This window comes from Oryctolagus cuniculus, chromosome 1 (assembly GCF_051225735.1).
Source record: "Oryctolagus cuniculus isolate XC-2025 breed Fujian yellow rabbit chromosome 1, ASM5122573v1, whole genome shotgun sequence".
Lineage (NCBI taxonomy): Eukaryota > Metazoa > Chordata > Mammalia > Lagomorpha > Leporidae > Oryctolagus > Oryctolagus cuniculus.
Window position 1 is genome coordinate 3102477 of NC_142867.1, and position 11711 is coordinate 3114187.

The 11711-nt window shown below is 66.2% G+C and overlaps 1 protein-coding gene across 1 annotated transcript; it reads left to right on the plus strand.

Moving 5' to 3' along the window:
- The first annotated feature begins 6565 nt into the window (after nt 1-6565).
- On the plus strand, nt 6566-10361 carry FGF19 (fibroblast growth factor 19). Its single transcript, XM_070061525.2, has 3 exons — nt 6566-7018; nt 7239-7342; nt 9154-10361. Exons 1-3 carry the CDS (start codon nt 6778-6780, stop codon nt 9463-9465), a joined length of 657 nt encoding a protein of 218 aa, XP_069917626.1. The 5' UTR covers nt 6566-6777; the 3' UTR covers nt 9466-10361.
- The last annotated feature ends 1350 nt before the right edge of the window (nt 10362-11711 follow it).

Below are 11711 nucleotides of genomic sequence, written 5' to 3' on the forward strand. Positions count from 1 at the left end.
GGGAAGGAGGGGAGGAGTGGGAGGAGGAGGGGAGAGGAGGAGGGGGAGGAGGAGCAGGGGAGGAGGAGGAGGGGAGAGGAGGAGGGGGAGGAGGAGCAGGGGAGGAGGAGGAGGAGGGGAGGAGGAGGGGGAGGAGGAGAAGGAGGAGGAGGAGCAGGGGAGGGGAGGAGGGGCAGGAGGAGGGGAGGAGGAGGAGCAGGGGAGGAAGGCCCCCTTCCTTTCTCCTGCCACAGCCGAGCAGCCCCCCGCTTTCTGCCCATTCTCCCTGCGTGTAGAGCGGGGCTGTGTGTGGTGGGCCCCACACACACCCTGGGCCTCCTGACTGGTGGGGAACAGGAGACAGACCACCGGGCAGGGCTGGGGAGGAGGCGGGGCCTTCCTGGGAGGGAGGGCGGGCAGCAGCACCCTCTGGAGGGCAGGGGCCCTGGACAGGTGGTCAAGGGTGGCAGCCTTGGGGTCCCCGTGTGGGAGACGCGCAGCCAGAGGCCGGTGTTGGCGACTGGACCAGCCCCGTGTCCCAGCCCCCATTCCCATGCCCCCGCTGCAGCCACGGCTGTCCAGGCCCAGCCGGGAGCCGGTCCCAAGGCCCGCGGCGGGAGCTCCGGAGTTCTCCCAGCCCCTGCTCCGAGGTGCCTGCGGCCAGAAACTCCTAGACGGATGGTGGGGGTGGGGGTGGGGTGGGGTGGGGGGTGGGGGTGGGGGCTCCTGAGGAGCCACGAGAGCGTGGGTCGTTCCCCAGGGAAGTCGGCCTTGGAAAACGCGTTCCCTGCCTGTGACGCTGGGGACACGGCACGACGCCGACTTAGGGCACGCACCCCGGGGACACCCAGAGGAGCCCGTCCTCCACGCTCTCCCAGGGTCTGCACCTGTGGCTCTGGTCAGTGCGCCTGGAGCCCCTGAGGCCCGCTCCGGACCTCCGGCTGACCTCACCTCAGCAAGGGGCCCCGGGACCAGAACAGGAGCACCCGGGACCACTGGGAGCACCCAGACCAGAGGGAGCACCCGGACCACAGAGGGAGCACCCGGACCACAGGGGGAGCACCCGGACCACAGAGGGAGCACCCGGACCACAGTGGGAACACCCGGACTAGAGGGAGCACCTGGACTACAGAGGGAGCACCCGGACCACAGTGGGAGCACCCGGGAGCCAGCAGGTGCAGGGCTGGATGCCGGATCTCACAGATCAGCCACGATCCAGTACCAGGGCAGGGCTCAACTTTGTTTATTTGAAAGGCAGAGAGAGAGGGAGGGAGGGGCAGAGAGAGAGGGAGGGAAGGGGAGAGAGAAAGAGCGAGCAAGCAAGCGTTCTCTCATCTGCTGGCTCATTCCTCAGTTGGCTGCCACAGCCAGGTGTGGGCCGGGCTGGAGCAGGGAGCCAGGAGCTCTGTCTGGGTCCCCACGGTGAGCGGAGGACCACAAGCGCAGGCCGCCAGCTGCTGGCTCGGAAGCAGAGAGGCTGGGACTCGAACCTGCACATCCTGCCTTCGCCCTGCTGCCCCTCTGCTTGTTTGAGCACAGGGGCTGCAAGGGCCGGGCCAGCCCTGGATTCTGCGCCGGCCTGCTGCAGGCGAGCTGGGCTGACGCGGCCGCCACGCGCGGAAGTGGGGCTCCCGCAGCGTCTGTCCTGCCTGGCGGGCTCTGCCCAGGTCCTGGGGGCTGCCCACCCACCAGCGGTCTCTCCCTCCAGCCGGGCGGCGCACCTTGCGTCTCACTGGTGGAACGGGACGACGCCCCGGGCGCCGCTGCAGGGATGCGGCCGTGGGAACTCCCGGAGCATAGCATCGGTGTCTGCGAGCCGCTGCGGGCTCCGACCCAGGGTGGAAGCCTCTGCCTCCCCCTCCCCGGTGTCAGCCGGTTTCGGATGTGCCAGGGGCCGTCCTGCGGGGTACTTCTGCTCACGGTGCCGCCCACAGCCCCAGCCGTTCCTCCAGGAGCAGCAGGCACCGCCCTGTGGGGCCTCCGACCTGCACCGCCAGGCCTGGGGGCCCAGAATCTGAGGCGCCCGGCCGACGCCTGCCAGCCCGCAGCTGCTTGGAAAGTGTTTGCCGACCGGATGAGAAGCGTGTGTGTGGGGGACAGACGGACGGGCGAGTCCAGCGAATTCAGAGCAACGGGGGCATCCCCCCGCCCCCGCTCTTCTGAGTGCTACATCTGATACTTCTTCTAAAAATTGTGTTCATTGAGAGAGAGAGAGAGAGAGAGAGAGAGAGAGAGAGAGAGAGGATTCCCTTCCAGAGTGCTCACAACAGCTAGGACTGGGCCAAGTGGAAGCCAGGAGCCAGGAGCTCCATCCGGGTCTCCCGTGTGGGTGGCAGGGCCCAAGCACTTGAGCCAGCACCCACTCAGCAGGGGGCCGGGGCGGGAAGCAGAGCTCGGACGTGACGTTGTCGCTGCTGATCCCATCACCCTCCGCTGGTTCTCGCTGACCTCAGGCCAGCCAGGGCTCCTGCACATTGCCTCGGTGACTCAGCCCCACTGTCCCCTCTGTAAAATGGGAGCTGGGAGATGACATGTGATGGCCTGTCGGAGACCGCCTCCCACGGCCCCAGGCACTTCCTGAGGGCTCCCAGTGTGCCGGCAGTCACCATCGCTGTCCTCATGACCGGCTCGCGGCAGGAGTTGTGCTGGGCGGGGCTGGAGAAGAAAGAGCAGATGCGTTGTGCAACGGTGGTGCCTGGGGCTTGGGCGAGAGGAGCCCCCGTCAGCATTTGTTGCGGGCAGGGTGAAGATCGGTCGGCTGGCAGGTGTGTGAGGCCCGCGGGCCACGGGTCCTGCGTTCTCCAAAGTCTTTTTTCAAAGTATTTATTGATTTCTCTGAATGGCAGAGCGACACTTAGAGAGAGGATGACACAGGCAGGTCTCCCATCTGCCAGTTCACCCCCTGTATGGCTGCAACAGCCAGGGCCGGGTCAGGTTAAACTCAGGAGCCTGGAGCTCCATCCCGGGTCTCCCACGCGGGTGCAGGGGCCCAAGCACCTGCCTTCCTCCACTGCCTTCCCAGGTGCAGTAGCAGGGAGCTGGGTCGGAAGTGGAGCAGCCGGGATTCGAACCAGTGCTCTAGTGTGGGTTTCGAGCATCCCAGGCGGCGATTCAGGTTTCTGAGCCGCGACGCCTGCTGTGCACGCTTCAATCTGGGGGCAGGTGCGTGGTCTCGCGGTCAAGACGCCACAGCCCGCGTCGTGAGCCGCCTGCCCCTGCTGGCTTGGGCTCCTGACTCCAGCTTCCGAGCACGGCACACCCTGGGAGGCAGCAGGTGGCGGATAAGAGTCAGGTCCCTGCCATCCACATGGGGGGCCTGGCCTCTCCCGCCGGCCCCGGTGGTTTGGGGGCATTTGGGCAGTGAACCGGTGCATGGGGGGGGTCTCTCTGCTTCTCTCTGGGGGTGTATGTGCGAACGTGTGCGTCTGCCACGCAATTTAAAAAGTAGTTAAGGGGCCGGCACTGTGGCACAGTAGGTTATCCTCCGCCTTCGGTGCATCCCAAATGGGCACTGCTCCATGTCCCGGCTGCTCCTCTTCCGATCCAGCTCTCTGCTGTGGCCTGGGAGAGCAGTGGAGGATGGCCCAGCCCTTGGGCCCCTGCACCTGCGTGGAAGGCCTGGAAGAGGCTCCTGGCTTCGGATCAGCTCAGTTTCGGCCGTTGCAGCCATTTGGGGAGTGAACCAGCGGGTGGAGGACCTCTCTCTCTCTGTGTCTCTCTGTCTCTCTCTCTGCCTCTCTGTAACTCTGCCTTTAAAATAAATACATCTTTAAAAATAAACAAATGGACAACAAATAAATGTGCAACTGCAGGGGACAGACCCCATGGCCCCGATGGCCCAGGCTCAGATCCTCCCGGTCCAGGCCACTCATGGTCCAGGGAGATGTTTACCGAGGGGGCGCAAAGGAAGCTACCAGTCAGCGCTCTCTGGGGGAAAACTATACACAGGTGGGAAAAGCGGGGGCAGGAAGAAGCTCCCCGAAGGGAAGCCGCGGCTCCCGCGCCGGGATGACGGCTCCACGGCGCTGCTCTGCCGTCTCCCAGCTCCAACTTCTCAGGGCCAAGGTTCCCGGTCAGCCTGCTGAGGCATCGACTTCGGTGCTTCGCGCCCTACGGGGAGTTCCACTGTCCGTCAGCCAAAAGCTCCGGGCGTCTTTCTCAACATGCCTTGGCTCTCTGGAACGAAGCCGCTGAGGCTCAGAGACCCCCCCCGCCCCCGCCCCCATCGGGGTCCCCGCCTGTCTCTGGGCTAGCCTCCTGCAAACAGGGCTCTTTATGGGAAGAAAAACAGATCTTGGAAGATGAGAGTCTTGGAGGAATATGCAGGTGCTAACAGTTTCTAGCAAAAACTAGTGGGCTGAGGGGTGGCTGTCCAGCCTAGGGGTCCCCATGCCCGCATCCCCCGTGTCAGTGTGCTTGGGCTGGCGTCCAGGCTCCGGCTCCTGACCCCCGCTTCCTGCTAATGAAGACCCCGGGAGGCAGCGGTGACGGCTCAGAGCCTTGGGTCCCCATACCCACGGGGGAGATGCGGATGAAGTCCCCAGTCCTGGCTGCTACGGCATCTGGGGAGTGAACCCGCAGACTGGAGGTCTCTCTGTCTCTCAAATACATAAAGGTTAATGAAAAGGTGGGCTGAAATCCCGCAGAAGCCTCTGTGGACTTGGCCTGGGCCCCTCCTGTGGGTGTGGAACCTGCGCACCGTCGTCCACGCTGGGAACTCTCTCGCAGGTGCAGGTCGGCTGGCTCAGGAACACAGCCACGCCAGAGTGAGAAAGGGGCTAAGAGCCCAGACGGCTGACCACAGCGCCACCTGGTGGCCAGCTCTGCCGTTCCGCGTGCCTGCCTGGCTTCCTGCAACCACACCCACACACCCACCCACACACACCCGTGCCAGCCATCAATCCCCCAGGCCTGGGGACCCAGCTAACTTGGGCACAAACCCCCACTGCCTGTGTGACATCTCTGAAAGCCTCAGTTTCCCCGCATCATCCCCTAAACTCAGAGCTCTCCCGTGGCCGTGAAAATCCCCACGCCCAACGGGGACACTGCTTCCACGGGTGACATCCCAGGACCTCCGGGGACAAGCTGCAAAGCCGTGTGCACGGGGGACAGACCTGCCCCCGGAGTGGCCGGCCAGCCGGGATCCAGCCTGTGGTGGGTCTGGCCCTGGAGCCCCCGGCGGAGGCCACTCTGGCCTGGGTTATACGGAGCGGGGGACTCGGTTCACCTGCCTGGAGGCCGGGAGAGTGGACACCGTGGGACGGTCAACTCCCATCTCTCACTCCTCTGGGCGCCCTGATCCCGGGGCACTCTCTCCCCCCACCGACCCCAAGTACCTCGCCAGCAGGAGGGGAGGGGGCGGTGGGGCCAGGGGCCCCAGGCGCAGAGGTGGCCCGAGCTCTTCACAAAAGCCGGGGAGGGGAGGGGACAATTCGCTTGAACAGGAGCCGCCGCCGTGGATTGAAAACCACAGGGAGGAAGTAATTCGGTTTCATAGAAGCCGCGGCTTTCTGAACCCAGACACGCAGCGCGGGGGGTCCCCGGCCCACAGGTCTTTGTCAAGACCCAAGCCGGTGAGGGGTCTCCGCGCGCTCAGGCATCAGCGCGGGTCACCGGCTGCGAATGACCGCGGCCCCGCCGGCTGAAACCCACCAGGCCGCTCGCCCGTCCCCGAAGCGGCCTCCGGGGGGCCCGCGCCCACCAGCCCGGGGCGGGGAAAGGGGGGAGCGAGGGCGCGCCGAAGCCCCCCGCCGGCGCACGCTCCCGGCGCCGCGGTCTTTCTCTGCCGGAGCCGCCAGGCGGAGAATCTCCGCCCCTGGACCACCCAGACGGGGCCCTCCCCGACCACGCTGCCTGCGCCCCCCGCCCAAGGCGCCCGAGACGGAGGGGAGCGCAGGCCCAGGCGAGCCGGGGCTGCGGGGCGCGCGATCCCGGGCGCAGCGCCGCGCGGAGGCTCCTAGGGCGCAGGCGCCATCTAGCGCCCGCCGGGCCCCGGACTCGCCCATTGTCTCCCCGCGTCCGCGCCGCCGCCCGGGAGCGCGCCCGGCCCCCCGTCGGGGGGCGATTTACCCGGAGAAAGGGGGCCGGGGCGGGGAGCCGGAGAAGAGAAAGCCGGGGGGCTGGCGAGACGGCCGGAGCGGCGGGCGGAGGCCCCAGCGGACGTCGCCCGCCGCGGGAGGCGCGCAGGGCCGGGGCTGCAGGCGGAGGGGGGGGCGGCAGGGAGGGAGGGAGGTAGCGGGGTCTTTGCAGGAGAGGGGGCCCCGAGGCCGGGAGTCGCGGGATCCCTGCCACCACACACCCTGCGCGCCCGCGAGACGGGCTCCAGACGCCTGCTTGCTTTTAGAAAATTAAGCTCGCCAAGCCAGGCATCCCCGGGCCGCCGCGCCGAGCAGAGTGCCCCCCTGTCCCCCCGCCGCGGGACCCCTCCTCTTCTCCTCCCGCTCCCCGGCGAGCCGCACAGCCTGGGCGGGGTCACCGCCTCGGAGCCACCGCCCACCTGCCGGGGTCGGGGCGGGGGCTGGGGCCGTGGGCGGGGTGTGAGTGGGTGTGTTCGAGGGGCGGGGGCCTGCTGCCATCCCGATAAGAAATGCCTCGGTGCCGCGGGCACCTACCCGCCTGGCCAGGGAGGCGAGCTATATAAGGCCGCGCGCCCGGAGCCGCCGCGCCGTCGGAGCGGGAGTGCTGCGCGCCCAGGCGCCCGGAGCGCACGGCCGGCTCGAGGGCCGCAGCCATCCCGCCCTCGCACCCCAGCCTCCTGCATCCCCTCCGCAGCCGCGCCGCCAGCTCCCGGGAGGTGCCATGCGCCGCGCGCCGAGCGGAGGTGCAGCGGCCCGCGCCTTGGTCCTGGCCGGCCTCTGGCTGGCCGCGGCCGCGCGCCCCTTGGCCTTGTCCGACGCGGGCCCGCATCTGCACTACGGCTGGGGCGAGCCCGTCCGCCTGCGGCACCTGTACGCCACGAGCGCCCACGGCGTCTCGCACTGCTTCCTGCGTATACGCGCCGACGGCGCCGTGGACTGCGAGCGGAGCCAGAGCGCACACAGTGAGTGCCGGCAGGCCCCCTGCCCCCACCCCGCAGCCCCCCTCACGCCCGGGATCCCCATGCTTGGGCACCCGGGCTCTGGGACCCGTGCCCAGACCCCCATCCCCCCCAGGCAGCGCCGAGAGCGAAGGGGGGGGTTCCCGCGCGGGCACAGGCGGCACCCACGTGTTGTGGGCTCCCGCGGGTGCCAGCTGTGGCTTCTCGCTTTGCTTGCGCCCAGGCTTGCTGGAGATCCGAGCGGTCGCCCTGCGCACCGTGGCCTTCAAGGGCGTGCACAGCTCCCGCTACCTCTGCATGGGCGCCGACGGCAGGATGCGGGGGCAGGTAAGTGTCTGGCGTGCGGGGTGCGCCCCGCGCCAGCTCTCGGGATTTCTTGGCTCCCTCTGCGGCGACCCGCGTGGAGCCGCGGGGCGGGTGGCGCCGGTGTCCCGCGTTGCTCTGCGGTGTGAGCAGCCGCCTGTGTGTCTCCTTTGAGGCCGCGGCGGGCGCAGCTGGAGGGAGGAAGCCCATTGATATGAAACAGGAAAGCGCCCACCTTCAGCCGGGGCTTGCGCGTGTGTGGTCCTCAGCCTCCTCCCCCCCGCTCCCCCCCACCCCCGCCCTCAAGGGTAAGAGAAAAGAAAGAGAGAGGGGGAAAAGGGCACATCTACAAATTACGAATTTTTAAAATCTCCACCAACTCCGGGGTGTGTGGGAGGCGGTGCATTCGGCACTGGCCAGATGTGCTTCCAGTTTTCCACCCGAGAAGGCGGCCGTGCGGTTCAGAGGCGGGCGAGCCAGCAGCGCATTCCCGCGGTGCCGCGGTCCGGGCGGGCGCACCTGTGCCGAGAAGGCGCTCGGCTGGGGGGGCTGGGGAGATCCAGGTAGCCGCCGAAAGCCGCGGCAGGCGCACACTTCCTGCCGGGGCTCTGGTCCCGGGAACAAAGGCTGCGAGTTCAAAGGAACGCGCCCCCAGGCCCCAGGCGCGCCTGGGGCTGTGTGAGGTCCCCGGGGGCCCCCAGGCCTCCCACACACAACACACAGAGCCCTGGGCCCCCGGGAGGAGCGGGGCCAGGGCACGAAGATGCAAATCTGGCCCGGGGCAGGCCTTTTGTGAGCCGAAAGGGAAGCATTAGCGAGTGTGACATTTATCTGTGCAAAAAGAGCGAGACGGAGGAGGAGGGGCGGGGCTGAAAGCCGACACCGGAGCCCCTGCCGGCCCCCTCCCCCGTGTCACTTTTGTTGTTTTGACGCTAATGGGTGAGGGGGGGCTCGGGGCGAGGAGAGGGGGAAAGGGGCTCTCCACCTAAAATCCCTTCCTGCCTGTTGAGCTCACTGGCGCGGCTGGGCACACACGGAGACTTAAAAGTCGCGCCGTCTCCTGGGAAGGTGAACCCCTTCCATTCTTTGCAAGGAGAAAGGATGTCGGTTTCTCCCCGCCCCGGACATCCGAAATATTTCCATTGTTCATCTGTTCATTCACTTTTTTTTTTTTTTTTGAAATGCAAGAGAACTCACTGCCGCTGCCAGGCAGCGCCGCGGCGGCTGCGGCTTTGTCCTCGTGCCCTGGTGGCCCGGCAGGAGCCGGTGCTCGGTGTCTTATCAGCCCATGGCTCACCACCTGCAGTTCAATGACCTCGGTGGATGGAGGCTGACTGGGCCAGGGCTGCAGCCACCGCCCAGCCCCCTCCCGGCCCCGCGCTGTCCTCTGGCCCCCACGCGGGATGCCACCTCCCGCATCTCGGCTCCGCCCAGGCTGCCTGCGTGCAGGGCCAGGGACAGATTCCCGCCCCCGCCTCCCTCCGGCACACATTTCCGGTCCTCCCGCTGGGTGCAGCCCCCTCCCTCGCCTGGGGGGAGGGGCTGCTCTTCCTGGCAGGCTGCCTGGGCCCTCTGGGGGGGGGGGGGGCCTGGGATGGCAGCGGGCCCGGAGGTTCCAGCAAGCTGATTCTTAGTGGAAGGCTCCCTCACAACCGGGCTTACCGGTGTTCTCCCCAATGCCAGTGGTGACAGAGGTGGGCTGAGTGCCTGTCCCGCCTGTCAGTGGTAGGGCTCAGGACACAGGTGGGGCTGACAGATGGGGAGAGGGAGGCCCTGGGGCAGCCGCAGCCCAGGCTCACTGGCCACCCCGCCCCGCGTCCCCCATGTCCCCGCAGCTGCAGTACTCGGAGGAGGACTGTGCCTTCCAGGAGGAGATCAGCTCCGGCTACAACGTGTACCGCTCCACGACGCACCACCTGCCCGTGTCTCTGAGCAGTGCCAAGCAGAGACACCTGTACAAGACCAGAGGCTTCCTGCCCCTCTCCCACTTCCTGCCCGTGCTGCCCATGGCCTCCGAGGAGACCGCGGCCCTTGGCGACCACCCTGAAGCCGACCTGTTCTCCCCGCCCCTGGAAACCGACAGCATGGACCCCTTCGGCATGGCCACCAAGCTCGGGCCGGTGAAGAGCCCCAGCTTTCAGAAGTAGACGGTGGGCGGAGCCCGAGCGCCTGCAAAGACAGCCCCGGGTCTGGTCCCGTCGTAGCGTTAGGAAGAAGGCTTTAGAGGTTGTACATATTTGGAGTGTCCCCCTAGTGTCTAGACCTGTACGACTGTAAAACTGCAAAGCCCTCCATCTGCCTGGCTGCCCCGAGGCCCCTCCCTGGACACCTTGCCGTGTGCCGTGCTGCTCTGGTAGGCTTGAATGCCCTGGCCGATGGGCAGCTCACTCCCTGTCCCGTCGCTTTCAGCAGAGGCAGCCGGGAGCCCAGCCGGCGGTGCTTCCCATGCCCTGTGAGACTCCAGGGACACGCGGTGCCCACCCCCGTGAGAGCCGCTTGCATCTGGGCCTCTCCCGGCCGGGCTTCAACTCCAGGAAATCTCCGGAGCCCCCCGAGCCAGCCAGGCCGTTCCGATGCCCATTCAGGACCAAGGAGGATGCCCACGGGGCCCCCTCGCCACAGCCAGCGCCCTGTGCCAAGCTCACACTGGCCAGGCAGAGTGCCAGTTCCCCTGAGAGACCTGCGAGCTACCTCCCCCAACCCAGCCCAGGGTGAACACAGCCAATCGCAGCAGCTCCTCCCAGCCACGGGACGGGTTGCCAGGGAACGAGGCCTGCCCAGGACACGTGGGTGCCGAGTGAAGGGCCTTTTGGGATGGGAGCCCTGTCTGCCCTTGGCCTGCAGGGGGTGTGTCCTGCCTGTGTTTCCCCGGCCCCACTCCCCCAGGCCACGGGAAGAAGCAGGCGCCAGCGCCACGAGGGGCGTTCTTAGCCAGCGTGACTATTTATGAGTAATTTATTCTGACGTGTACATCTCTTATTTTCTTACTTTATTTATACCCCAAAGTATATTTATGTGTGTACATGAACTTTGTTTTCTACATTAAAGTGGAGTTGGTTTGTATCTAACGCGTTGTGATGTCCGCCTGGAGAGCTCTGGGGGAGGGGCATGGTAGGGGGGTTGCCAGCAGGAGGCCCCACCCACTCCGCTGCCGCCACCACCGTCCTAGGCGGGGCTGGGAGCTGGCCTGGGGGACAGAGGGTTAAGCTGCCGCCTGCAACACTGTCGTTGTCCTGTGTGAGCGCCGGTTCGAGTCCCAGCTGCTCCATTTCTGATCTAGCTCCCTGCTGATGCACCTGGGAGAGTAATGAAGCAAGGAACGATGGCCCCAAGTGCTTGCTCCTCATGTGGGAGACCGAGAGGAGGCTCCAGACTCCTGGCTTCAGCCTGGTCCAGCTCTGGCCGTCGTGGCCATCTGGGGAGTGAATCAGCGGATGGAAGACCTCTCTCTCTCTCTCTCTCTCTCTGTAACTCTGCCTTTCAAATAAATAAATTTTTTTTAAAGATCAAGGGGTCAGTGCTGTGGTGTAGTGGGTAAACCCCCACCTGCAGTGCTGGCATCCCATGTGGGCGCTGGTTTGAGTCCCAGCTGCTCCACTTCCAATCCAGCTCCCTGCTGTGGCCTGGGAAGACAGTGGAAGATGGCCCAAGTACCTGGGCCCCTGCACCTGCGTGGGAGACCCGGAAGAAGCTCCTGGCTCCTGGCTTCGGATCAGCGCAGCTCCAGCTGTTGTGGCCAGTTGGGGAGTGAACCAACGAATGGAAGACCTCTGTCTCTCTCTCTATCTCTCTCCCTCTCCTCTCTCTGTAACTTTCATATACATAAATAAATCTCTTTTTTTTTTTTTTTGACAGGCAGAGTGGACAGTGTGAGAGAGACAGAGAAAAAGGTCTTCCTTTTGCCGTTGGTTCACCCTCCAATGGCCGCCGTGGCCGGCGTGCTGCGGCTGGCGCACCGTGCTGATCCGATGGCAGGAGCCAGGTACTTCTCCTGGTCTCCCATGGGGTGCAGGGCCCAAGCACTCGGGCCATCCTCCACTGCACTCCCTGGCCACAGCAGAGAGCTGGCCTGGAAGAGGGGCAACCGGGACAGAATCCGGCGCCCCAACCGGGACTAGAACCCGGTGTGCCGGCGCTGCAAAGCAGAGGATTAGCCTAGTGAGCTGCAGCGCCGGCCTTTAAATAAATCTTTAACAACAAAATAAAGCTCGAGCCCCGGGAGTGGGCATTTGGCACAGGCGCACTCTGGAGTCCCACATCAGAGTGCGTGGACTGAGCCCGGCTGCTGGGCTTCGGATCCAGCTCCCTGCTGACGCACGCCCTGGGGAGCAGCCCGTGGAGGCTCCAGTGCTTGGGCCCCTCCCCCGACACGGGAGACCCCAACTGAGTGAGC